The following is a 25,089-nucleotide window of genomic DNA, read 5'->3' on the forward strand; positions in this document are numbered from 1 at the left end:
GTAACTGATAAGCCTGTGTGTAAAACAAAGGGGATATTCATGAATATTTTGTTTTAAATGTGAGTGGAGGTTACACATAGCAAAGTTCTATAACAATAACAGGAAAGAAAATAAGTCTAATGCAAATGGTATAACTGTTGACAATAATATAAATTACATATGGAATGTGTCAGAACTGCTGCCGGATTAGTGGAAATTGTGTTTTGTTACTGTGCCACTACTAAACTTATTAAATGCCATGAATTAGTTATTGGCAAAGATAATTGCAAGTTGTATGAAATGGCAGCACGCCAAAATGCATTTCTGAAAATCAGTATATTTAGTGAAAGATTTATAAAATAGCTTTAAACTAGCACTTACACTGTACTTAGAAAACTGTTCTTTGTATGAACCATGTACCAAAGTGTTTAGATGACAGACCGAAAAGCATAGGTTTTATTAGACCATACTATTTGTGTAGTTTTCTGTGGGTTTGGGTCACTGAAAAGTAACATTGTGGTTTCCGTGCAACCCTTGCAGCAGCAACATTGTAAACGTACTTTATAGAAAGTTTCTTTTATTATTTGATTATTTATATATACAAATATTTACATAACAAAATTCTCAAAAATGAACATTAAGTATAGTGCCCACATTTTCTGTTGCATGATAAATGCCATCCTTTTATAAAAAATAAATGTCTAGATTTATTCTTCAAGACGTCATTGCAAAACAGTTTAAAAACCATTAGACTAACTAAGATGACAGACCTCATGAGTGTTTCACTTTATAAGTGTTCAACCAAAGTTAGTTTGCCAAATTAAACCTACTGATGTTATTGGGCCTTCTTAAATATAAACTGTTTCCTTCTCATGGAGGCACAGAACACCTAATATATTAATAAAACCTTAATCCTAGATTTTGTGTGAAAGTAACCAGTGATGCTGCTAATGTAGGCTCCATGAGAGGTCTTTGTACAGGTTATACAGTCTTGTTTGCTACACATGCCCAGCTTCAGAACAAGTTTGAAAAAACTAAATCATTTAATCGTGATAACAACTCTCATAATTGCTAAATCTCAGAGCCACTTTCCGTTACTACTGACACCAACATTCATTCACTTTTGCAGATTTAAAACTTAAAGAGACTCCACTGGATTCTGAAACTCCCACATGCTTAACAAGCTGGAATTTTTGTTATATGATCACTCTGTTTGTATCCTTCATCTAAAAGGAAAATAAAATGTACTTGTTTGCTCTGTAATATGTAAAGGCCAGTCTGAGCTAATGTCTAATACCAAGACGGTATGAAATTACATTATTCAAATCTTACCAGGACCTTACATGCACATGTATTATTTATATATTACCTTCTGTTTCATAATTTTTTTACCTTATACATTTTACACTTTGCTAGAATATGCTGAAGACAGGCACTATATGCATTATAATATTTTTATATACAAGGACACTAACAGGTTGGTTACAAAGTACCTTGATGCACTTATTGTATTTCAAGCCCATCACAGAAGAGATATAGCTGTGCACTAGCTCTACTATAGAAACTACAAACTGTTATGTCAGATGTGGAGGAGGGGCATTTACAGTATCAACTCCAGAATGTCAGCTGGTTAGGGCTTTTATATCTTAAATGCCAGTTCTTCAAGAGAACGTATATGATATATAATAAAACCGATGTTTGAATATCATAATTCTGTTAATGTATCTGCTAGCCCTAATGCAAATACTAACATAGCTGCCTAGTGTAATGTATAATAACCAACTGGATGACTAGAAACAAATGCAGAGATTCTCAAACAAAATGTACATGGCTTCGCCATAAAGGTGAGCTTGTAAGTAGAGTTCCATCTGTATGAACAGGTAGGACTACTACCACAAGCATTAGGACTGGTCAGTACACCAACTTTGGCAGCTCAGTAAACTCTACCTTAAACTCCCCTAATGCATTGCCCTAACAGAAGGCTCCATTTCTGGAGCAAATGAAAGTGAAGTAAGAAAGGAGAAAGCAAAGGGACAGATGCAGGAGAGTTCCTGCAGCTGAATCTCTTCTTACATGTCTATCACGTTGAAAATGTTGAATACTATTTGTGTCTCACTTCATGTCCTAGGAGAATATTCACTTGCAAACCTTGACCCCGAAAGATGATCTGGGCCTGAAGGTTATGCCCAATTTGTAATGTTTTACAAAGGTTTAGGGACAACTAGGAAGAAACTGCAAAAATGCCATTCAAAAAGGCAGTAAGGAAAGAAGGCCTTCACACAGATATGTCTGGTAAACTTTGATTTATGCTATCATGACACTGTCTTGCCATATTTGTCATAGCTAGCATCAAGGCTGCAGTTTGACAGCCAGGTGGAGACGTATGGATTAACATGTTTTCTGCCTTTGCATCCTTAAATGAAAGATGGATTTATTAATACCTTCATATGATGTTGTTTTTTAATATTTCACACCTAAACTGTCAGTGTGCATCCATGTAGTGAAGACAATATTGTCTTTGGTTAGAATACCACGAAGAAAAGCTGGCAAGTAAAGTGGCTTGTTTGAATTAGTCTGTACTGCTAACTTATACATGAGCAAAGGGCTGGTATGCAGGGAAACCCATTCTTTGTGAAAAAAAGGGTATAGATAGGCCAGGGTTAAGAGTGGCACATCAAATATGAAGGTAAGGTAACTGCCAGTAGAAATGATGTCTTCCGAGACAAGAGCTTTAACTCTATGGCATACAGAAATAATGACCTAACTGACATGAGTATGAATGACAGCTTGGGCGCTGGAACAGCTGGACAAGGAAGGGTAGGACTGAGCAGAGGATGCTGGCTCGCTTGTCCTGGAGGAAGGAGAGCTGGCTTCCTGTCAGCCAGTCAGGACCATGCAAGCAGAGGCTTTGAAATGATGGGTACTGCGGATGTGCATTTAGGTGATCCCATGCTAGTGACAGCAGCCTCAATAACATGTGTTGGATGTATGCTTGGGTGGAATGTAGGATGCCCCACAGTGCTGCATGTATACATGGCCATTACTATGGGAGGGGTTAGATTCTAATAGAAATGGTTTCACCTTTGAGATGCCAAAAGGACACAAATCACCTTCATGGCTAACTGGATGATGGCACCTTCAGCAAGCTCTCACCTTATTGCTTGGGATACCAAGGGGAGATGTGGCTTAAAGTCTAATAGGAGGAGGCATGATGATTACAGGCATGGAGGAAACTGTATAAAAATAAGCCTAACTCGGCCAAGGAAATAGGCTGAAAAGTTGGGAGAATGAGATTTTCCATCATAAAATAAATATTGGGGGAACTGAATCACTTACTGATAGTGAAGAAATATACCTAAAGAAAGGCCTTGCAAACCTTAAAGGTGACCACAGATATGAAGCAATGACCTACAGATAAGTTAGAAATTATTGATAAATGGTCTCTAATGGAGAAATAGGTAAGGTCAGCATCAAAGAATTCCAAAGAAAGTAAAGAGCAATAGGTGTCACTGAGGAAAAAAGGTCTACAGCTTTATTAGAAACCCAAACTGAAAATATTTTCCATAAGGCTACATAATAATAAAAACTTCTCTATATGAAAATCGCTCAGATCTAGCGTCTAGTGGAATGACAGCAGCCAAGGCATCAGCTTGAGAGAATAGAGATCTAGATGGGCTTTCCTGTGAGGTGTCAACAAGCATTTGTGAAGGGGGACTTAAAACAGAGGGACTACACAAAGTAACTGAAGTATAGAAAGTCAGATCTGTCTGGGCCAATAAGGAACCAATACAATTACTATAACATTTGATTGCTTGGCTTTAAGAAGTGGAAGAAAGTTATAGTTCACATCTCTGTGTCAAGTCTGTGTCAGTCTGTCTTTCAACTTGTTACCAAAAGAGGAAACAGGAAGAAATACTTCTCTCATGTGGTGTTTGTTGATTTGGGAGGCAAGAAGATCTCGTATAAAGTAGCCACAGTTTCTTTATACCATTTCTACAACTGACTTGCAGTCTACTTGTAAGCCATTAGGCTGCTCAACTTGCCCAGCAAACAGTCGTGTTCTTCTCGGATGTGAACAACAGATAAAAATCTTTTAGTATTGAAGACCCATTCCCAAAATGTTTTGGCATCTCTAGAGAGGGTTTAAGATTGCATCCTACTTCCTCACTGATGTACCAAACTACTGCCATGTTTTGCAAATGAATACTGATGTGGCCGTGTGGATACATTCTTACTGATCTTTCAGAGAATAAGAGAAGAAATGCTGTTGTTGCTAGGACACTGATATGAAGCTTCAGATCCTGACAGGACTAAAGGGCCTGTACTCTGTGCCCCTGATTGTGTCATCTCCTCAGCAGGCATGAAGCATCCATTATGAATATAGTTTTAGGAGGTAGAGCTCTGAAAGGTTTGCCTGTGAACAGATTGGTCAATGACGACTACCTTTTCAGATGACTTTCACTTGAAGATCTTTACTGGTGCATTCAATGGGTTCTGAGTCCTAAGACCACTGATCTATGAGGGTCTACTGCAGAATACTCATCTAGAAACCTGCATGTGGCACCATTAGTTTCAATGCTTTCATTAATCCTAAAGACCTGAGGCACATCATGGCTAAAGGAGAATAAACTCCCAAAAGATACAGAACCGTGAATAAATGTTCACTATTTTCTCCAAGGAAAAAATGTATCCAACATGGTATCTTGAAAATTATCTATGAATTTTAACAGTTTGGCTGAGGCTAAATGTGAATCTGCAAAGCTTACAATGATCCTTAAGGAGTGAAAGGCATGGTATAGAGTCTCCATCTGCCATATGAGACTGTATTGACTGTCAACCACTAGGAAACATTACAGTCAACCACTAGGAAACAGTCACCCATCTAAGGAATCAATGTTACTCCTTTCCTGTGCAGACAGGTATCTACTGATGCCATGCATTTTTGGAACACACAGCACAGGTGAAGCTGTGGAACAGAGTACTGAATTGGTAATGACTGATTCCCATTTGAAAGTGAAGAAATGTCCTTCACCACATCCAGATTTGTATGTACAGATAAGACTCTTGAAGCTCTAAACAGCATGTCATGCTTCCTTGTCCTGTGTGAACTCCTGGATGTTTTTTCTTCAAAGATTATCTGCTTCTTCTTCTTTGTGAGAATTTAGCAAAAGGACCTTTGGCTGTCACATTGTTAGTCCACACACTCTAGTTGTAATGCATCTGCCTCCAGCAACATCCATCTGAGGGTGGCTGGGATAGGAATTCTTAATGATTACCCTGGGGCTGCCTGCCTCTTTCCTGAAAGTGTTAAGAAGTTTGGCTCTGTGCCTGCACCTTTACTGGGATCCAGTAGAGGAAGCCTGCTAGAACCCAAAAAAGTCTTACTTTGGAGGCTACAGGTTTTATTGGAGTAAGGTCTCCACTCTCTCCTCTGCACATTTGGGGTGAAGGTTCACATCCACAGGTTTAAGGATTCGCTTTTCCATTGTAGATCTGAGGGAATTATCAAACTCAGGTCCTAACAGTAAGGAGCCTTTGAAGGGTGAGTCTATAAAGAATGCCTTGACATCTTTATTAAACAGGATGAGACAGAGACAGCAATGTTGGAGTATAGCTAAGCTAGATCATGCCATTGTGCCAGAACCATCTACTGAACTGTATGCTGTTCAGACCATCAAGATTGCCATCTGTGAATGCCATGGAATCATAGGCCTTAAGTATCTGCTAAGCTCGCTGTTAGCCATCTTTTCTATACCTCTCAACTGTACAGATTTTTGCAGAATGTCCAGATTTTTGCCTCATAATTTTAGTCTATTTCTCATAAAATCTGTTGTTTTCTGCAAATCATTAAGGACTGAATTCACTAAATACTGACAGGCATTTGAGTTTCAGGCTTCATAACTTCAGAAAAGGCTTGCTAACAAACACGTTTTATTCTAGCAGCTTTCTAAGTTTGCAAGAGCAATATTTAAAATTTGTCCCTATTTTGGGGCCTTTGTCTCTCCATTAATTCTGGCTTTGTCCAGATATCATGAGCTAAGAGATTGAGAGGTATTAATACTATATTTCAGCTAAAATGTTATACTGAAAGTATAGCACTTGCATGAAACAGTATAATGCTCTTATAATTAGCATGCAGGATATAAATACATGCTTTATTTGTCTACCGATCAGGGATGAATATTTTTATTTACTTTTATTTTATTTGCATTTGTTTTCTGGAGATGAGTACTAATTTCCATGGACTTTTTTCATATGCAGCCCAGGATCTGTATCAGGTTAAGTGACTTGGTCAGAGTCACATAATTAGGGAATGGAGGTAGAGGGAATTGAACCTTACACCACTGGATCACAGGAAACAGCTTGTTAACAGCTCCTTAATCCTCTAAGCCAACTGCCAATTTGGCAACTGAGGAGTAGAGTTCTCCATCAGGGCCCCTGCTAATACAGTGGCATCTGGCTTGGGGGCCTCTGCCCAGTACATGTACTCCTTGAGTGTCCAGAATATCCAGCTTGCCTTCTAACAGCAGAAGCCACCATATCAAGGGCCATTCCCATGTTTAATTGAATATGTCCTGAAGGGTATTCAACAAAGCTGCAGCCACTCAGGAGGACTTTTCTGCAGTTTTGCTTGATTTCTGTAGCATCTAAAGGAGACAGAGACAAAGAGAGTCATCTGACCATCTTCCTTTCTCCTAAATGAATTTTAAGCTCTCCCTAAAGTTTGTATTTCCTTGTGATGAAGGAAGGGATAGGTTCCCATCTACATCATCTGCCTCTATGAATATGAGTTCAGATTTCTGTGGGAACTCCGGGTGCCTGTTTTTAAAGCTGTTCCTGCTGTTGCAAGCCATGAGAAATTCTGATGAAAAGGTCCCTGAAGGCCTTTTCATTTGGTTCTGAAAATCAGGCGTGAGGTGGAGTAGGGAAGAACTACATTGATGGCAACTTTAAATGTGGTGGTGAAATCACTTGCTGAAGTGAGGGAGCTACAACTTACCAAGAAGAGGCTAGTGTATTGCAGAAGACTGCACTCTGCATTGCATGACCTTATCCTGTCAACTCAGTCTCCTGAGGTACCATGGAAATAGAGCTAATCCTTGCACAGGTAAGTAAGACTGTGGGAAGATGCACTGGTTCCTGAAAGTGGGATACCTGTGGGGCAGGTATCTGTCCAGCTGGAATTATTAGAGCCAACATCAGGTAACCTACCATCGGAAAGGCTTACAGCTGGTATACTGATGTTGAATAGATAGATGTCAACAGGGCCAACATTAAGTAAGCAGACAGTAAAGGGGGATGATACCACATAGGCAAATATAATACTAGGGCCAAGACCTACTAGATTGACATCAGCTGAATGCACAAATGAGGGACAGGTTAAACATCTGTGAGTAGATATAAAGTAAGAGAGAAACTGGAGTTTCATTCTTAGTATAAATGTGCTATTCTAGCTTTTTAATGCCAGCCATCCACTTATTGTAATCAATTTTTTACAGGGTAGGGGCTCACTGGATAGGAAAAGTTGAGATCACTGGCATCATGTGATAAACAATGTGACAGAGAAGAGAAATAGAGACAAACATAAGCTCAAAGATTTCTCAAAATATCTGTGCAGGGGATACAGTAACAACCAGTGATTGTAGTTTATGGTTTAAATATGCCTTCTTCTCTAGAAGTCTGGGGAGGGGGGTTCTCTAAGTTTTCAGCTATGGTGGTGCAAACTTATGGCACTTCTTACTGATCTGATGAAAACATCCTTAGTATCTACACTGAGATAATTAGATTTAGAATATGTAGCAGAAGAGACGGAGAGCCCTTGTTCCAGCTTTTCCAGGCTTCATGATGTGGATCCTTGAAATAGCCTTCAGGGGATGGTGTATAAGCCTCCCAGCAGGGAGGAAAAATGCCACTAGTAATACCCCTTTGGAAGCAGTGCTGAGGTGGTACCGCAGTGTAACAGAGCTTTTGAAATGTGGTGCACCCAAGAGGGTGCTTATTAGATGCAGATTACTGTTTCCAAACAGCAAACTCAGAACCAAACCCACACTACTCAGCTATAGAATGTGCTCTCAGAAGTGCCCACACCAACCCTTGGTTGGAAAACATGGATTCAGCCAAAAAAACAAAATGAGCACACAAAGAAGAAGACAAGAAAGATGCAGTCAGAATCTCATAGGAAGTCCATCACGTTTATCCGAGCCATCAAAGCGCAGTTCCAGATAAACAAGTGAAGTTCCAGATAAACAAGTGAAGTTTATCTGGAACTGTATCAGAAGCAAATAAGGTGTTAGCATTGTGTTTTTGTATGGCTGGCTTATCATGTGACTGAATTTGTCCTTCTATTTAAATGCGGAGAATGTTAGTCTGATTATGTGCTGATGAAGGGTGTAGACCTGAAAGCTTCCTAATAAATTTTAACCTGTGGTGACATCGGAGTTACATAAGAGGTACCCAAAAAAATTCAAAAAAATTTAGATGTGTCTCTGCAGGAGGAATTTATTTGCATTAGAACATTTATTGATAGAAGCCATAATGCAGTAAAGTTGAAAGCCCAGCCAAGGCACAGTTTGACAATGAAAAAAAGACTTAGAATAAGATAAAGAAATAAATAATATTAGAGTAATAAGTAGAAGGGAGAGGAACAAGCAACTAGAAGCATGAATGAAGCTCAAAAATGAAAATGTTTAACTCACAGCTAAAGAAAATAACATCAAAGCAGCCCTGGGCCATTCACTGCAAGTAGAAGCTTTCATAGTGGGGGAAAAATGTGTGTTATTTGCTAAAACAGTACATTATTGTGGTTTAGAGTCGGGTTAGTATTCTGGAGTGTACTGAGCAGTTCTAATGTCTGCTACCTCAGACCTAACTGCACTATGAAGTCAGGACAAATATTAATTTGCATGTAGAAAATCTTCAGCTACCATAAAATGTCACTATAGCATAATTACAGCTTTCACGTGTCCATTTAAAGAGGTCAGTCCATCTACTAGTTATTCTTAGTGGCTGATGTAACCTGTTTCATATTCTGGATTATACATAAAATTGTAATTGCAGTTCCAGGAATCACTGTTATAGAACTCCTGTTCTGTTGAAATGTGTTGGCAAAACAGAGTTTCTCTTCCCTGAAAATGTCCTGGAGATAGTTTCTGCAAAACCACAGCACTGAACTGGTATGTAAGTTTTCTTTTGATTTTAATAATCTCTCCTGTTCTCCCATAGTTCCTCAGTGCTCTTGCCATCTTCTGATAGGTCATGGTTTTGCGGTTGCCTTTCCTTTTACCCCAGAGTTCTGCTAGTTTCTCTTTGTTCTTGGAAATAAACTGAAAAATTCCATTTGTTTTATCAATCCATTGAATGCAGCTTGCCATATCTGAATCAAGCAAGGCTTCATGCAGATATTCATAGAGACGCAACTTTTTTCTTCCTATAAAGAGGGGAAAAGAGAAAGATTACATGAAATGGCAAAGATATTCAAATACATCGGGGGGCACAAACTGAGATACAAAGCAATATTATTACTATTAATTTATACTTCATGATGGCAGTGATACTGTGAAAGTTTGACGTAAGTTGAAGAAGACAATTAAAATATTAGGTCATCATAGCTGTAGTCCCATCAATAAGATCAATATACCTGTTAAATTTTCTGCATTCATTTTGCCCCCATTGTCTCACTGAATGATATATTGTAATTTCCTAAAACCAGAGAAATAGTTTGCATATTAAACATATACAAGTGTCTAAGTGTATTTATAGTGTATATATAAGTGTATATGTGTCTTCTATCCCTAGCTGACTCTTAAGCAACTTTCAAATCACTTTCTTTATACTTTAACTCAAAACTGAATATTGGATTAATGTTATATTACCCTGCAAATATTAGCTTTTGCATGGGGATTATTGTTTTAGTACTAACAATACCTGCTGTTCAGTGACATCCTTCTGCAGTGTCAGTAGTTTTGGAGTATGTGTCACTTTACATGTTTGCGAAACTGGTAGCTCCTGAAATACAATGCCATCCTTGTCCCATTTACAATACAAACACATTTTTCCATCCATTTCTAATCTATTCCTATATTGTTTTTGCATTCTGAGAACTGACTTTGTGACAGGCATTACTGCTAAGCCATAAATGTAGTATCTGCATTCATTAATCAGTGTGGATATTACAGTCCTACACGATCAGTATTTGCAAGTCTCAACTCCTGCCAGCTTGACCCCCTTCACCCCACCCTAGTTACAGCTCTGACGACAATTTTACTAGAAAGTTTGTCTAAGGATGAAACAGTTTTAAACACCTTGGCATGTCATAATAAGACCTTAAATGCAGAAGTAAGAAGCTAAAAGAAGCACACATGCAGACATACACACACACACACACACACACACACACACACACACACACACACACACACACACACACACACACACACACACACACACTAAATAAATCAATAAAAAATGCATGAAACTGCAATGTGGGTTTTGCACGTGCAAGGCAAAGCATGGAGTTGGGTGTATTGTTAATTAAGAGATAATTAGGTATGTTCTGAACTAAAGTAAAGAGGATTATGTCTGTGAACCATTACTAAATTGTTTCTTGTAGTCCAGGGTTTGATTCCCTGAGACTCCATTTGCCTACTGTGTGATTCTGACCAAATCACTTAATCTGACATATGCTTCTACATCACCTCAATAAAGGGACATTGTGTCCAGTTATGCTGCTTGAAGGAGACATTTTCTGTTAGCGTACATTTTCTGAAAAATATGAAGGCTAAATATCAAATGTCTGTCATTATTTAATGACTTCAACCCTAGTGGCTTGCTATTAAACTATTTTTTTTTATGCGGAGAAGAACAAAACTATGAGGCAAAATTCTAGGTGGGACGCAAAAAAAAACTGCAACAGAGGTTCTCTTTTCTCCATTGTTTCCCTTCAACACTGATGCACTGTGCAACCATGGGAACATGTGTAGTGAATTAGAAAATGCAGAAGAATAAGAAACAATGCAGAGGAACACTACAAATTATTTACGAAAGATAAGCAATGTCATTCTTAAATAATGTCATTGTACAATAGCAATAACCCAAGAGTGGGTGTGGGTATATTAGGATTGACCCACAGTTGGTTTTGTTTAATCATAGGTTCATAGGTTCATAGGTTGGTACTAGGCTATTAGCCCTAGGACCTATACAAGCCTAGCCATAACAATTCCCTGGCTATTTCTTCCCACACTATTTACTTCCCTGGACGCCTGTCTAACAGGGCGACTGATGTGATCCCCTGGGTGAATTTCCTTTCTCCCATCCAATCATCAAGGTTCCTTTTGAAGAGGGCTAAAGAGGCGCTCTGCTTGACATGTATGGGCAGTCTATTCCAGAGTCTGGGGAGTCTCTGGGTCAGGAACCTATCCCTCCAGCATGTTTTGTTTATTGTGATGACAAGGTTTAGATCCCTGGAGTGTGTGGCTCTGAGGGATTGGGATTTCTTTAAGTGTAGCATATCCAACAGCTCTGGGTTTGACATGGCCTTGTATTTTAAGCAGAGATCGCCTCTGAGTAGACGATATGCAACAGAGTATAGCTGGACTTTTTTAAGGCGGTCAGCATAGGGCATCTGCTTTAGGCCTGTGATTCTTTTAGTGAGGTATTTCTGTGGCCTTTCCAGTTGTTGCAGATGTCTTGAGAGGTACATACCAAACTGGGCATTGTATTCTATAATGGGTCTAATGAGGGATGAGTACAGTGGGACAATGACCTCCTTTTTTCTGTATGAAAAGCCCTTAGTAATGAGGTGTGCCACATAGGATTTCCTGACTGTTGTGGCAAAGTGGTTATTGAAGGTGAGACCACTCTCCACCTGTGTCCCTAAGTCTCTTATCACACTTTCGGTGTTTAGTGTACTGCCACCTATGTGGTAATTCACAGGTGCATGTTTTTTCCCAAAGGAGATAACTATGCATTTCTTGGCATTGAGCTTAAGCCCATGGCTCTGGCACCAAGCATCTTTTTCTGTAAGGCCTTTTTGTAGAGTATCCACATCATTTGGGGATTCAGTAATGGCTCCCAGTTTGCAGTCTTCTGCGAACTTTGTTAGCCAGAGTCGCTTAGTGTTGGCCTGTACTTCAGAGAAGTAGATGCCAAACAAGAGCAGTCCCAGGACTGAACCCTGAGGTATTCCACTTGTCACATATCTGGAGCTGGATTTGGAATCGGCTACTTTCACAGTGTGGGTTTTGTCAGTAAGGCAGTTGGCAACCCATCAAGTGACGTAGGGATTAATGCCCAGCTTAGTAAGTCTATTTATGATTCCAGAGTGGGGGATGGTGTCAAAGGCCTTGGCGAGGTCCAGATAGGCTGTGTGGACTGCCTTACCTTTGTCCACGGCTCTGGAGACTGATTTGATGAAGTCAATCAGGTTCAGGAGACAAGATCTGCCCTTCACGAACCCAAACTGGGTAGGGTCCAGTGTTTGAAGGTTGCCAATGTCTTTGTTTATAAGTTCCATGATAATACATTCCATGGCCTTGCAGATCAGACTCATCAGACTGATGGGTCGGTAGTTCCCAGGATCCAAGGTGGATCCCCCCTTGTGGAGTGGGATACCTGTAGCTGTGCACCACTCAGTGGGCATGAAGCCTGAGGTGAGGCTATGATTAAATATGACACTTAGGTGAGGTGCCAGTTCATTTTGTAGTTCATGTAATACACAGCCCAGGATGTCATCTGGTCCCATGGATGCTGTATTCTTAGCTTTGGAGAGTCCGTTTTTTACCTGTGTGGCCTTTATTACCGGATTATCAACTGTGGCTAAATCCTGATATACTCACTCTCACTTGTGGATTATTGCTTAACTAGCACATTAATCAAACATAAAGCCATTCATACATGTATTTGGTATCACAGCACCATGGAGCAATGACCATTGATCGATCTTGTAGTCAGGCCATCAGACTATGTTTTCTGGACACTCAGGTCAAGACCTGAGCTGAACACCAGTTCGTTCTAACTTAGCTGCACAGAACCAGGAAACTCAAATGCCTGCTGTGGTTGCACTTGTAATGTGGATTCAATGGTTCAGGGCAGAATGAATTTAACTCCCATCTCAGAAAGAGCTTCCTTATACCTGAGACATGGGATCTAAATGGACCTTGCTCAAGATATCAATGATTTAAGCAATGGTAAGGCACTGTGGCTGTAAGATGGTCAGTGCTTGTCACAGCAGTGAAATAAAGCCATCGATTTTATTTATTTATTTAACATTTGTTGACCAGGTTCATTTGACTGGGCAGATGCCCATTTTCAGCAGAGACCTGAGGAGAAAAGCTCCAGAAGATAATTACAAGTAAGACGTAAAAAGTACATAAAGCATAATGGTGCTAGCAGACAGTTTAATGGTAATTACTAACAGTTTCATCCTAAAACATAGTCACAGTGGAAGTATAAACATACAGTACAGCAAAAATTACAATACAGTTTCATCTATTAAATAGTCAAATTTACAGCTTCCAACAGTTCAACAAAACAAGATAGTTTTAGTATAATAAAATGTAATAAATTTTAGGGTACAATGGAGGATAAGAGATGGTGTGAAACAGAATTTTTGGGAGGAGGGGATTAGAAAAGGGACAGGTAGATTAAACTGGGTCAGTGCAAGAGTAGGTCCAAGATTTTAGTAGATAGTCTTTTAATTTTTTTTAAACAGTTTGTTAGAGATTGATCTTATTTATTTGTTTATTTATTTATTTACTTATTCATTATTTTTATTGACCAGGATATAATCAATATATAAACAAAGAGGCCTTCTATGAATTGATTGAGGGAAATATAGATTTTGGAGTTGACTAATAGGTACTGGCAGGCCAGAAAGGTAGAAGCTGCGACAGTCACCAAACTGAAGACTCTAGTTCATAGGTTCATAGGTTCATAGGTTCATAGGTAGGTACTAGGCTATCTGCCCAAAGGCATTTATAAGCCTAGCCAGAATGTGTTGGCTTTCGCCACCCCCTTAGATTAGTTCCCTGTGCCTCTGTCCAGCAGAACCACTGATGTGATCCCTGGGGTAAACTTTCTGTTTTTAAAAAAACTCTTTGTCAAGCTACTATTTGCAGAACAACACACGAATCACTAAAACGCTCAAATTTAATAAGAAGCTTTTGGGCTATCCACCCTTCATCAGCATATAAAACAATGAATATTCTTTGTTTTAAATAGAGGTTAAATTAAAAACACATGATTCAGCCAGCCTACCAATTGCTTATTCATACCTAACAATTAAAGCAATAACATTCAATTCCTATTTACATTTAAAATATCTAAATATCAAATACTTTAAAAAACATAAACTATAAAGCATAATTTATGTATAATATATAAATAATTCACAAAGAACATCAGATGAATTATAAACTTCCTTCAAATATTGTCTCTGTCTTTTTACCAGTATTGGCTTTAAGCTAACAGTGCTATTTAAGCCTGGTGGTGAGTCTGCTTGTAGCCTAACAATCCATTCATATTCTCTTAAATCAAGTTCATTATTTGTGTCACCTCCCCTTGGGTTAGTAGTTAATACATTTACCCCTCTGAATTTGAAAGTATGCGCCCTAAAATCCATAATGTGCTTAAATAAACCATTATTTGGTACCTTCCTTTTTATTTCTGACTTGTGCTCAATAATACGATGATTTAAGAGAATATGAATGGATTGTTAGGCTACAAGCAGACTCACCACCAGGCTTAAATAGTACTGTTAGCTTAAAGCCAATACTGGTAAAAAGACAGAGAGACAATATTTGAAGGAAGTTTATAATTCATCTGATGTTCTTTGTGAATTATTTATATATTATACATAAATTATGCTTTATAGTTTATGTTTTTTAAAGTATTTGATATTTAGATATTTTAAATGTAAATAGGAACTGAATGTTATTGCTTTAATTGTTAGGTATGAATAAGCAATTGGTAGGCTGGCTGAATCATGTTTTTAATTTAACCTCTATTTAAAACAAAGAATATTCATTGTTTTATATGCTGATGAAGGGTGGATAGCCCGAAAGCTTCTTATTAAATTTGAGCGTTTTAGTGATTCGTGTGTTGTTCTGTAAACTTTCTGTTTCCCATTCACTCATCAAGGTTTCTCTTGAAGAGTGTTAGTGAGGAGCTCTGCCTAATGTAGATTGGAATCTTGTTCCAAAGCATGGGAAGTCACTGGGACAGGAATCTATCCCTCCAGCATGTCCTATTTATTGTTGTGGTGAGATTTAGATCCCTAGAACGTATGGCTCGAGGGGATAAGCTTTTCTTTAGGTGGAGCATGTCCACCAGTTCTGGTTTGGACATAGCCTTGTATATCTGGCAGAGATCACCTCTGAGTAGGCGGTATGCAACCGAGTACAGCTGGAGTTTCTTCAGTCGAGCTGCATAGGGCATCTGTTTGAGGCCAGTGATCCTCTTGGTGAGGTACTTCTGTGGTCTTTCCAGCTGTTGCAGGTGTCTTGTAAGATACATCCCAAATGGGGCATTGTACTCTATGATGGGTCTGATGAGTGATGAGTAGAGGGGCACAATGACCTCTTTTGATCTGGATGCGAACCCTTTTGTGATAAGGTGGGCCATGTAAAAGGATTTTCTAACCACTTTGGCAATGTGATTATCAGAGAAGAGTTTACTATCTACTTGGGTCCCCAGATCCCTTATTATGTCTTCCATATTTAGGGGACTACCACATGTGGTAGTTTGTGGGTACTTTGCTTTTTCCAAAGGGGATGACTATGCACTTTTTGGCATTTAGCTTGAGGCCATGATTTTGACACCAGGTATCCGTCTCACTGAGACACTTTTGGAGGATGTCTGTGTCAGCTGGAGAGTCAATTATAGCCCCTAGTTTGCAGTCGTCTATGAACTTGGTCAGCCATAGTCCTCCTGAGCTTGCCTGTACCTCTGAGAAGTATATGCCAAACAGGAAGGGTCCTAGGACTGAGCCGTGGGTAATGCCACTTGTAACCGGTTTAAAGTCAGACCTAGCTCCCGCAACTCTTACCATGTGGGTTCTGTCCATGAGCCAGTTGGCAACCCATCTTGTGACGTAGGGGTTTATGTTCAGGCTGATGAGCTTGTCTATAATACCAGAATGGGGAAATGGTGTCAAAGGCCTTTGCGAGGTCTAGGTAGGCTGTGTGTACCACTTTTTCCTCATCTATAGCCTTGTTAACTGTCTCAAAGAAGTCCACCAGGTTTAGGAGGTATGATCTGCCCTTAACAAAGCCAAACTGGATAGGGTCCAGTGTTTGGAGGTCCCCAATGTCTCTGTTAATGAGTTCTATGATGATGCACTCCACAGCCTTGCAGACCAAGCTAGTCAGGCTTATAGGGTGATAGTTCCCGGGGTCTGTTGTGGCTCCACCTTTGTGGAGTGGAATAACCATTGCTGTGCGCCACTCTATGGGTACATAACCTGTGGAGAGGCTGAGTTTGAACAGTGTGTTTAGGTGAGGGGTTAGTTCATCTTTGAGCTTGTGTAGGATGCAGCCTGGGACACCATCCGGTCCCACTGATGCTGTGTTTTTAGCTTTGGAGAGGAATGTTTTAACCTGAGTGTCTGTGATTTCAGGAGTGCTACATTCTTCTGGTATGGATATGGGCCCTTTTGGGGGTGAGAGGGGGATGATGTTTGCACTGAACCTGTCTGCCAGGATGTTGGCAATATCGGTCGGTTCACTGTATTTTGTACCATTCTGCCCTAACTCTGAGCAGATCTGAACATTGCTACTTAGATTCTTAACATAGCTAAAGAATGCCCTGTGGTTATCTTTGGAGTCCTTGGTAAGTTTTCTTTCGAAACTCGCCTTGGATGATTTTATGAGGGATCATAGTTTCTTGCTGATACTGATCAGGGATGTCTTCCCTTCTTGGGATTTTACTCTTTTCTGTACTAGTTTCCTCCTTCTATAGTATAGCTTGTTTATGGCAGGAGTCCACCAGACTGGTTTCCTTTTCTTGGAGGAGTGAGTCTTGGTTTTGTTTGGGATAGCACGATCCATGCATTCTTGTAGGTGCCCATAGAATGCATTAGTAAAGGATTTTGCAGCTTGGACAATGTTATCCTTTAGCATGGGGGCTTTGAAACTTTCCACCTTGGTCTTAAGTAATGTGAAGTTTGCTTTTGAAAAGTTTTTCACTGTGGTTTCCATGTCAGGGGGTGAGGTCGGAATATGGATATCCAAAGTGATTTGTTTATGGTCAGATCTAACCAGCAAGGGGTTGACCTCTGGTGTGGAGCACGGGTTGCCCATGTTGGTGATGACCAGGTCCAATATGTTGTCACCTCTGGTGGGAGTGTTGACTAGTTGATCCGGGGTATTTGAGTTTATAAATTCTAGGAAATGTTGGGCAAGGGAGTTAGTACTTGAGTAGTTCTCCCAATTAATGTTTGGGTAATTGAAATCACCCAATGTTAGGGTGTTTGGTAGGACCTTTATATTTTCCAGTGTTTCCAGAAATGTGGAATGGGAGTCCTTGGACATGGTGGGTGATCTGTAGCAAGCTGCAATCTGAATTGCAGTTTTGCCTGTTGTTAGTTGCATGTGGATGATCTCTGAAGCATCATGCTGTGCCACTAACCTGGAGGTGTGGGTATCCTTGATGAATATGGATACACCCCGCCTTTTGTATTTCGGTCCGGGTTCTGTGGCCGAAATGTATGGCATGAGTTGTAGCCTGGTAGTGCTGGGGTGCTCTCTGGAGCCTTAAACCAGGTTTCTGTTGCTGCACATATATTGATTTTCTCCATACTGAGGAGTGCCTCGAGTGCATGCATTTTGAGGTTTAGACTTCTGGCATTGAGTAGCATTACCCTCAGTTTTTTGTTACTTGTGCTATTTATGGTGGTGGGTTTGTCTTTTGAGCCTTGCCTAAAAAAGGCACTATGGGGGTGGCAAGAGCACTGGCCAGTATTTGAAAGCCTAAGGGTGACAGGTGCAAGCCATCTCTAGCGAAGTAGAGTGGCTTGTCGAGCATGTCATCCCAGGCAGACAGACACTGGATCCCCTTTGAATGACACCAGAAACTTAACCAATTGTTGAAATTGATCATTTTTTCTTTATACTGTGGTATCATTCTTGGTGAGGGCAGGATGCTACTCAGGGTCAGGGTCATACCGGCCTGGGCTACAAGATCAGAGAGCTCTTCCATGTATTTTTTCATGTAGACCAGGGAGGTAAGGCTCAAGTCATTCACACCAACATGGACAATGACAGAGTCATATTTGTACTTGTGCTGGAGTGACCTGAGTGCTTGTGTTATGTGGCAGATCCTGGCACCCGACAGGCAGCTAACAGTAACCTTCTCCTTATTCAGCCTAGTGAGAGGGACGTCAGTGTGCCTGACTATAGAGTCATCTATTACTAGTATATTGGGTATGTTCTTTTGCCTTAAGGGTTGTGATTGCATGGCACACTGGTTTTGTGAAGCATGTGTTTCATGATTTGTGTTGGGCAGGTGGAGGTTGCTTGGATGTCTGCTTTGGAGGTCCCTGTTGCTTTTGCAGATTTTTATTTAGAGCCTCCAAGTATGTTTTTGTGTATTTATGTGTGTTTTTTGCTGGTGCTGGTTTAATGGGTCTATGTGAGACTGGTGGTGTGATGCAAGTATTTCCCTTCTCCTCTTGACTGTCTGATCCAGCCTTGGGTTGAGAGAGCTTAGCCTCCAGTTTGGCTGTATAATTGCATCTCTCACATGTATTAGTGTTTGGTGGTAGGAGGAGAGGGTTGTCTGTGTACATGAGGCAGTTGTAACATTGCCTCAAAATGCCCAGATTCACTAGTTGGACTGGAGAGTACGCTTGAAACTGCCCTTTGGACATGCCTGGATAGGTACAGTGAACTGTTTTACTGAATGGCTGGTAAGGTTGAATAGAGAGCCTTGTCCTTCTGTACAGTATAGGAGGGTCTAGTGTTAGGGTTTATAAGTGCTTGCTATGAGTTTTGAGCAAGTGCTGGGCTGAGAAATGAATGGCTTGAGTGCTTAAGTTGAAAGTTTGTCTAGTTCCAAGGGAAAAATTGAAGAGGAGACTTTGTGGAGCTGGGTATAGTTATACCCTAGCTAACTGGCACTGCCGGGCGTGCAAAACCGGGCAAATGCAGTATTTATAGCAGGGAAATGAAAGAGATAGAAATTAGCCTAAAATGGCCAATAAACTACTAATTTCTGGGCCTTAAAGGGGTTCTCACAAACATTTTCCAACTTAGGCTGATCTTAGCAGCTGTGCAGAAACATCAAATTCATGTAAGGACATTGCTAGGGGTAAACGGAACATTCCAAAGACTTCTAAATCCAGCAGACATGTCCTTCTCTGAGGAAGTAGTGCCAAAATAAGGTATTATGATGGGATCCAATTTTATAAATAAGGTTACTGCAGCAACCAAACAGTTCCACTGTAGCAAGGCTGAAGAAGTGGATAAGATCCAGCTTTAGATGCTAAAGGCGATGGACATTTTTCAGATGCCATGATTAATTTTCATTTTAGAATGCTGGATGGAATAGATGGAAGATGAGGAAAGTACACCTGGATTAGCAAATTTGGGTGGTAGTCTCCATTTTCAAAAATTGGGATAGGATGGTGTGTTGCAGTTCTAGCAGGATCAGTTTCCTCAGCCTTCCTGAGGACATCTATACCAGGGTGATAGAAGACATAATCTATGAGCCAAGGTTCTGATTCAGGAGGAGCAATGCTGTCCATCTTGTCCACGGAACGGTGGATCAACTCTTTGGCATCACACACATACTGGATAAGTCATGGGAATTTACCAGTTCTATCTGCACATGTGCCCACATAATCTTAAGGAAGGTGTTACAACAGTACATAGTTCCAAGACCAGTATTAGATGCCATTCATTCCCTGTATCTGTGGGGTCAGAACTGTGCTCACATTTCACAGTGGTAGGTGTAGGATTCTACTAAACGTGTGTCAGTCACCCCTCCTATTTGTTGTATTTATAACAACATAGGAAGGCATAGCTTAGGTATGACAGCATCCAGTTTAGAGACTTGAGGAGTACGCTTTATTCTATCCTGAGATGATGTTTCCCTCTACCCCTCAAATGACTGTTGTGATCATGAGCTTCCACTAGAGTGGTTCAGTGCACACTGTGACATGGAAGAAATGAAAATCAGACCCTTCAAATATGAGGATGTGGTTTTCAGAAAGAAAAAAGCAAATTACTTTCTGTACGGGAGAGGAAATAGCTACATCATGTAGAGGAGTTAAGGGTCTTGGAGTCTTGTTCAGCTCTAAAGATAAAGAAGATCTAGAGACTGAACAGTGGCTGGGGAAGAAATGAGTAGTGCTCCAGACATTGTCCCAGGTGGTGGAGAGAGAACGAAGTCAGAAATGAAGCTTCAAGTACTAGTCAATGTTCTCATCCCCATCTATGGCAGTGGTATTTGGACACTGGCTAAAAAGATGAAATCTCATACACGTGAGAAAAATGAGGTTCTTTTGCTGGATAGCTGGAGTCACTCTCTATGACAGAGCTGCAAACCTGACAACCCAGCAGGATCTAAATAAAGCCACTGCTTCTCACTGTTGACAGTAGTCAAAGGAGATGGTTTGGGCACTTAGTGAGGAGAATGTCCTCTGGATATCTCTCACAGGAAATGTACAAGGCACTGTCTTCTTGTAACAGGACCTGGGTCATACCAGGACACACTGGAAGGATTGTATCTCTCTCTCAGCTTGCCTATGAATGCCTATAAACCTTGCAGAATTAGTTGGAGACTGTTCATTGGGATAGGGAAGTCTAATCTAGCCTGCTCAACTTGTTACGACTGTGACCTTCACCAGGATAAATAGTTTATACGTTAAAGGGTAAGTAATCAGCAATCAGACTATTACAACCCTAGCCAATAACTCATATTCAAAAGTTCCCTGCAACCTCAAGAAGTCCAGTACAAGCTAGACATAGGGAGGATTTTAAGCTGCCCATCCAATTATCTAGGTTGACCTTGAAGGTGGCAAGGATGCTAATCTGCTTAACATGGAGCAGAAGTTTGTTCCAGAGGTAGTTGATATGCATGTCTTATTTATTTATTGATGAAGATTTAGTTCCTTTAACTTGGTATTTGAGGAAGCATTTGTTCTGTTAAGGAATAGAAGGCCAAGTTGTATCTTTCATGGTTTAGAAGGCTAGACACAGATCTCACAAGAGGAATCTATGAAAAACAATCTGTCCTGATAACTAAAATATTTGAGGCTGCTGATTTTTTTTTAGTTAGGAATCTCTGAGGTCTCTTAAGTTGATTTATATATTTAGACAAATATATACCAAAAGGGACATTATATTCAATATTCAATTTCATAAGATATAAGTAAAGGAGATTTAGGACTTCTTTGGATCTAGATGAGCTGTCTTAGCAATCAGATAAGCCAGATAGAAGATTTTCCTAACTACTGTGGATACATGAAGGTCAAAAGATAAAGAATTATCAGTAAGAATGTCTAGATCTAGAGTGATGTATTACCTATATTGTTTGGGAAACTGTTTGGTTTACCAAATTTAACTTTACTACATTTGTCATTGTCCTTGCTGCAATTGTTAACATGGTCTAAGCCGTGTTGGAGCACTGTGAGTCAGTGGAAAATCGAATGACAACTCCCAATTTACAGTCATTTGTAAACCTAGATAGCCATAGGTCAGGAGTGCTGGCTTGAAGGTCTGAGATACAGATGCCAAATAGGAGACGACCCAACATCAAACCCTGTTGCACATCACTGGTAACTTTTTTTTCCTTTCAGGAGTGGCAAATGCAACTCTAACCACATAGGTTTTGTCAGACAGCTAATTAGCTGTCCACCATACAATGTAAAGATTTATATTCAGATTTACGAGTCTGTCAATAATGCCTACATGAGGAATGCTACCAAAGGTTTTTGCCAAGTACTGATATGGTGTATGTTCTATGTAACCAGTATCCACTGCTTCAGTGTCTTTTTCAAATACATTAATGAGGTTAAAGAGACAGGACCTTCCTTTGACAAAACCAAATTGATGAAGATCCAGGGTTTACAGATTTTCAATGTCCAGATTAATGAGGCCTGAGATAATACATCCTAGTGTTAGATATGAGGCTAGACTAATGGGACTATTGTTATGAGGGTCCATGGTAGGGTGACCCTTGTGTAACAGCATTACATTGACTATTTTCCAGGCTTTAGCAATGTAACTAGAGGACAGTCTTAGATTAAATAGGTTAAATAAAGGTTCAGATAGGCCATGTTTGGCAATGATAATCAGGCGACTTGCTAGGTTATTTGGTCCCAGGGATGAGGTATTCATGGCTTTTAGATGGCTCACATGATTTGTTCCACAGTAATTAAAGGAGGGTGGGCTGTGACTAAAAAATCTGTGGAACAGCAGCAACTGTGGACTGGGTAAATAAAATTTGCACAAAATTTGTCATGATATTAGCTATTTTAATAGGATCAGAGTGGGCAGCATTATTTTGGACAAGCTCTGACCGTTGTTTGCTGTTAGTTCCTAATTTCTTGACATAGTTAAAAAAGTGTTATTTTTGATTTTAGTGGCTATTTTAAGTTCATGTTCAGTTTGAGGTTTGTTATAGTTCCTTTAAGCTGTTTACTAGTTTGCTTGAGTGTGCTATTAAAGAAAGGAGAAAGAAACTTCTTATAAGCATTAACAAAGATATTTGTCTTGTTATATAATGCATTGATATGGATATTCTACACTATGAGTTTGTTTTTAAATTTAGTAATATATTTCCTTTTGGTAGGGACTGTGTTGTTGATACAACTATTTAAGTGGGAGTTTAAAAAATGGATTGAAGGAAATGTATGGAGAAAAGATAATGACTACATAAATGACACCAACGTTAGCATATCGGTTAGGGTGGAGCAAAGCGGACACAAGCTGCCCTGGGCACAAGCTGCTAGGAGTCACAATCAGCAACTCTTTGATTTGACAGGACTGCAGTAATAGCTGCAGATGACATCACAGCTACTTAAATGAATGTGTTTGAAGTAATAGCTGCAGATGACATCATAGCTACTTAAATGAATGTGTTTGAAATAATAGCTGCAGATGACATCACAGCTACTTAAATGAATGTGTTTGAAGTATGATGTTAGTAAATACAGCAGGGAGTTAGTATGAGCACTTTGCTATAGTTTTTAGAATAACATTTTTAAAGTCTTCAACTCTGGAGGACTTCTCTAGGGAGTCATCAGACTGGGAATTGCCCAGTACAGCAACTGACTTAGTCACAGCTCTGAGAAAAATACCTGTAGAGCATATAGTTTAGTGAGGTATTCGTTTGTGAGAAGTGATAATGGAGCAATTCAATGCTACATTCTATGAGGCCTGTGTAATTGTATCTTCTGTTTGATATGTCAGTGTTACATGTAACGTACATGAGTTCAGAACTGAGCTGGTTTTATTTATTTTATTTTTCACTATTTGTTTACGGGGTAAGTGAACTGGTCTGTTCACCCTTTTCAGCCACAATCAAGCTCAAACAGCATAAAATACATCACTGTCTTTCAATCAACAATATTATATAAAAATAAGTACACAGCAAAATTCAGAACATAATGGTTAAGACTGAATGGTAAGACTGAATGCAGATAGGGTAAGATTCAAAGATCTAGACAGAGTGCATCGAGAAGAAAATATATTCAAAGTAATTCTCATTTTCATATGCAACATCGGCTTAAAATAGGCATGATTTCCTATCAGAATAAAACTATTTTAATCTGTTTCACACTCTATCAGAATACCTACTGAAGGCTGTCGTAAATACTTTGTGTCACAGACATATTTATGGGAGGAGCATCATTGTCTCATCCTACTGAAGGCTGTCGTAAATACTTTGTGTCACAGATGTATTTATGGGAGGAGCATCATTGTCTCATCCTACTGAAGGCTGTCATAAATACTTTCATTGCATGTTCAGTAAGGATGTTGCAACTGGGTACAAAGAGTTTTATTGAGTGCAGTAAACTGGTGATTTGGTACCACTAAGAGAACTGTGCACCAAGCTGAGGACCAGTATAAGGGAGCCCAGTCTTCTAACCTTTAGCACGCTAAACTTGAAGGTGATTATGTTAAGCAAGTGGATGAAATTCCCTGCATGAGTGGAAGGGTGAGGGGATTTATCCCACAAAAAAAATGTTGTTTTAATAAAAGCAGTCTTGTTTTTAGCAAGGTTATTTGCAAAAAAGCTTGTCTTTCACATTGCAGGTGCTGCAGGCTTGTCTATGACAGCATGATTTTTTGCTCTTGCAATATGGATCAGTCTCATACACGTTATACAAACACAATGAATGCAAAAATATCAACAACAGCAACAGCTGTAGGTATAAATGTCATACTGTTTGGAGCCATCTATGTGATATTCTTAAAGCTAAACTAGGAAAGAATCAGTCAGCCCTTATGCAGTAGATCACACCTGAGTTCCTCATAGTAAAGATATACTAAAATTGCAAACAGAAGGAGAATGTAACCCCAATATAAATGCCATATGTCAAGGCTTACACTTGAAGCATGGCAATATAGCCAGACTTTAAAGAACAACATAACCACAAATATCCCATAAAAGTTCCCTTGTCAAATTCTTCTGCTTCTAATATGCCTTCATAATAACTCAGATTGGCTCCACTTTTTTATTTAGGGTCATCCTTGACTCTTGGAACTTTGGCTGATGTTGGCTCTTCCTCGGCTCCTGCTTCAAGTGTAGGTTTCTCAGAGCGGGGTGGGACCACAGTTCTGAGGTTGTCCTTCTCAGTTCTTGGCTCCCATCCCTCTTCAGGGAGACCTGCCTTCCAGGTTATGGAGAGGGCATTGACCTCTGTAGGTTCTCGGCTGGGCCCTCCCATATCAGAGTATTATCCCGGGACCCCCTCTCACCGAGAGCTGCCACCAACCTCCATGCCTGGGCAGCGAGCACTTAAGCTTCAGGATACCCTGACACAGGGCCCCTCTTTTTCTGAGTCCTCCTCAGAGATTCCCATTGAGGAGACACCCTGGAAAAAGATGTGTAAACACTTAGATTCCCCTGAAGAATCTGTCACAGAAGATACGGACTTCTATGATGGGG

At 39.9% G+C, this 25,089-nt stretch overlaps 1 protein-coding gene across 1 annotated transcript in view; it reads right to left on the reverse strand.

Moving 5' to 3' along the window:
• Positions 1-8,130: 8,130 nt before the first annotated feature.
• SPIC (Spi-C transcription factor) overlaps positions 8,131-25,089 on the reverse strand; it is a 75,196-nt gene continuing 58,237 nt past the window's right edge. Inside the window, exon 7 of the mRNA XM_044087195.1 lies at positions 8,131-9,406. Coding sequence (XP_043943130.1) covers positions 8,979-9,406 — 428 coding nt within the window. The 3' untranslated portion in view covers positions 8,131-8,978. The remainder of the gene's footprint in view (positions 9,407-25,089) is intronic.

Source organism: Protopterus annectens, chromosome 11.part0 (genome assembly GCF_019279795.1).
Source record: "Protopterus annectens isolate FY-2018-M chromosome 11.part0, PAN1.0, whole genome shotgun sequence".
In the NCBI taxonomy this organism is placed as follows: domain Eukaryota; kingdom Metazoa; phylum Chordata; order Ceratodontiformes; family Protopteridae; genus Protopterus; species Protopterus annectens.